The following is a 1,336-nucleotide window of genomic DNA, read 5'->3' on the forward strand; positions in this document are numbered from 1 at the left end:
TTTTTATAGAATACATTTTTTTTATAAAATACATTCTTTATAAAATTAATGCACCAAAAATAAGGAGAGCTTCTTTATATATATATATATATATATATATATATATATATATATATATATATATATATATATATATATATATATATCTGATTGTGATACATCTAAACCAACTGTGCTATCAAATGTCAGCTGACCATTTTCACTTTCTGGCGCAGGCTGCAGTTGTTGGAAGCTGCTGTCAAGGACGACTGTAAAATGGAATTATAGTTGCTGAACGAAATGTTGCTGAGTCATGTACATCGATCACCGGTTCTATTTTCTGTGGCGACATTTGCATCACGTCTTTCTTTTCTTTCTTGTGGGGTTGGTGCTGGCTGTGGAGTTGTTGTTGAAGCTAAGGCTGGTTCTGAAGCAAGTGATGGGGTTGGAGCCGAAGCAAGTGCTGAGGTTGAAGCTGAGGTTGGTTCTGAAGCAAGTGCTGGGGTTGAAGCTGAGGCTGGAGCTGAAGCAAGTGCTGAGGTTGAAGCTGAGGCTGGTTCTGAAGCAAGTGCTGGGGTTGGAGCTGAAGCAAGTGCTGAGGTTGAATCTAAGGCTGGTTCTGAAGCAAGTGCTGGGGTTGGAGCTGAAGCAAGTGCTGAGGTTGAAGCTGAGGCTGGTTCTGAAGCAAGTGCTGGGGTTGGAGCTGAAGCAAGTGCTGATGTTGAAGCTGAGGCTGGTTCTGAAGCAAGTGCTGGGGTTGGAGCTGAAGCAAGTGCTGAGGTTGAAGCTGAGGCTGGTTCTGAAGCAAGTGCTGGGGTTGGAGCTGAAGCAAGTGCTGAGGTTGAAGCTGAGGCTGGTTCTGAAGCAAGTGCTGGGGTTGGAGCCGAAGCAAGTGCTGAGGTTGAAGCTTAGGCTGGTTCTGAAGCAAGTGCTGAGGTAGGAGCTGAAGCAAGTGCTGAGGTTGAAGCTGAGGCTGGTTCTGAAGCAAGTGCTGAGGTTGGAGCTGAAGCAAGTGCTGAGGTTGAAGCTGAGGCTGGTTCTGAAGCAAGTGCTGAGGTTGGAGCCGAAGCAAGTGCTGAGGTTGAAGCTGAGGCTGGTTCTGAAGCAAGTGCTGGGGTTGGAGCTGAAGCAAGTGCTGAGGTTGAAGCTGAGGCTGGTTCTGAAGCAAAAGCTGGGGTTGGAGCCGAAGCAAGTGCTGAGGTTGAAACTTGGGCTGGTTCTGAAGCAAGTGCTGAGGTTGAATCTGAGGCTGGTTCTGAAGCAAGTGCTGGGGTTGGAGCTGAAGCAAGTGCTGAGGTTGAAGCTGAGGCTGGTTCTGAAGCAAGTGCTGGGGTTGGAGCTGAAGCAAGTGCTGAGG

At 47.4% G+C, this 1,336-nt stretch overlaps 1 protein-coding gene across 1 annotated transcript in view; it reads left to right on the forward strand.

Moving 5' to 3' along the window:
* Positions 1 to 279: 279 nt before the first annotated feature.
* LOC138867298 (serine-aspartate repeat-containing protein I-like) overlaps positions 280 to 1,336 on the forward strand; it is a 1,497-nt gene continuing 440 nt past the window's right edge. Inside the window, exons 1-2 of the mRNA XM_070142417.1 lie at positions 280 to 871; positions 905 to 1,336. The exon at positions 905 to 1,336 is cut by the window's right edge and continues 440 nt beyond it. Coding sequence (XP_069998518.1) covers positions 280 to 871; positions 905 to 1,336 — 1,024 coding nt within the window. The remainder of the gene's footprint in view (positions 872 to 904) is intronic.

This window comes from Penaeus vannamei, chromosome 29 (genome assembly GCF_042767895.1).
Source record: "Penaeus vannamei isolate JL-2024 chromosome 29, ASM4276789v1, whole genome shotgun sequence".
Taxonomy (NCBI): domain Eukaryota; kingdom Metazoa; phylum Arthropoda; class Malacostraca; order Decapoda; family Penaeidae; genus Penaeus; species Penaeus vannamei.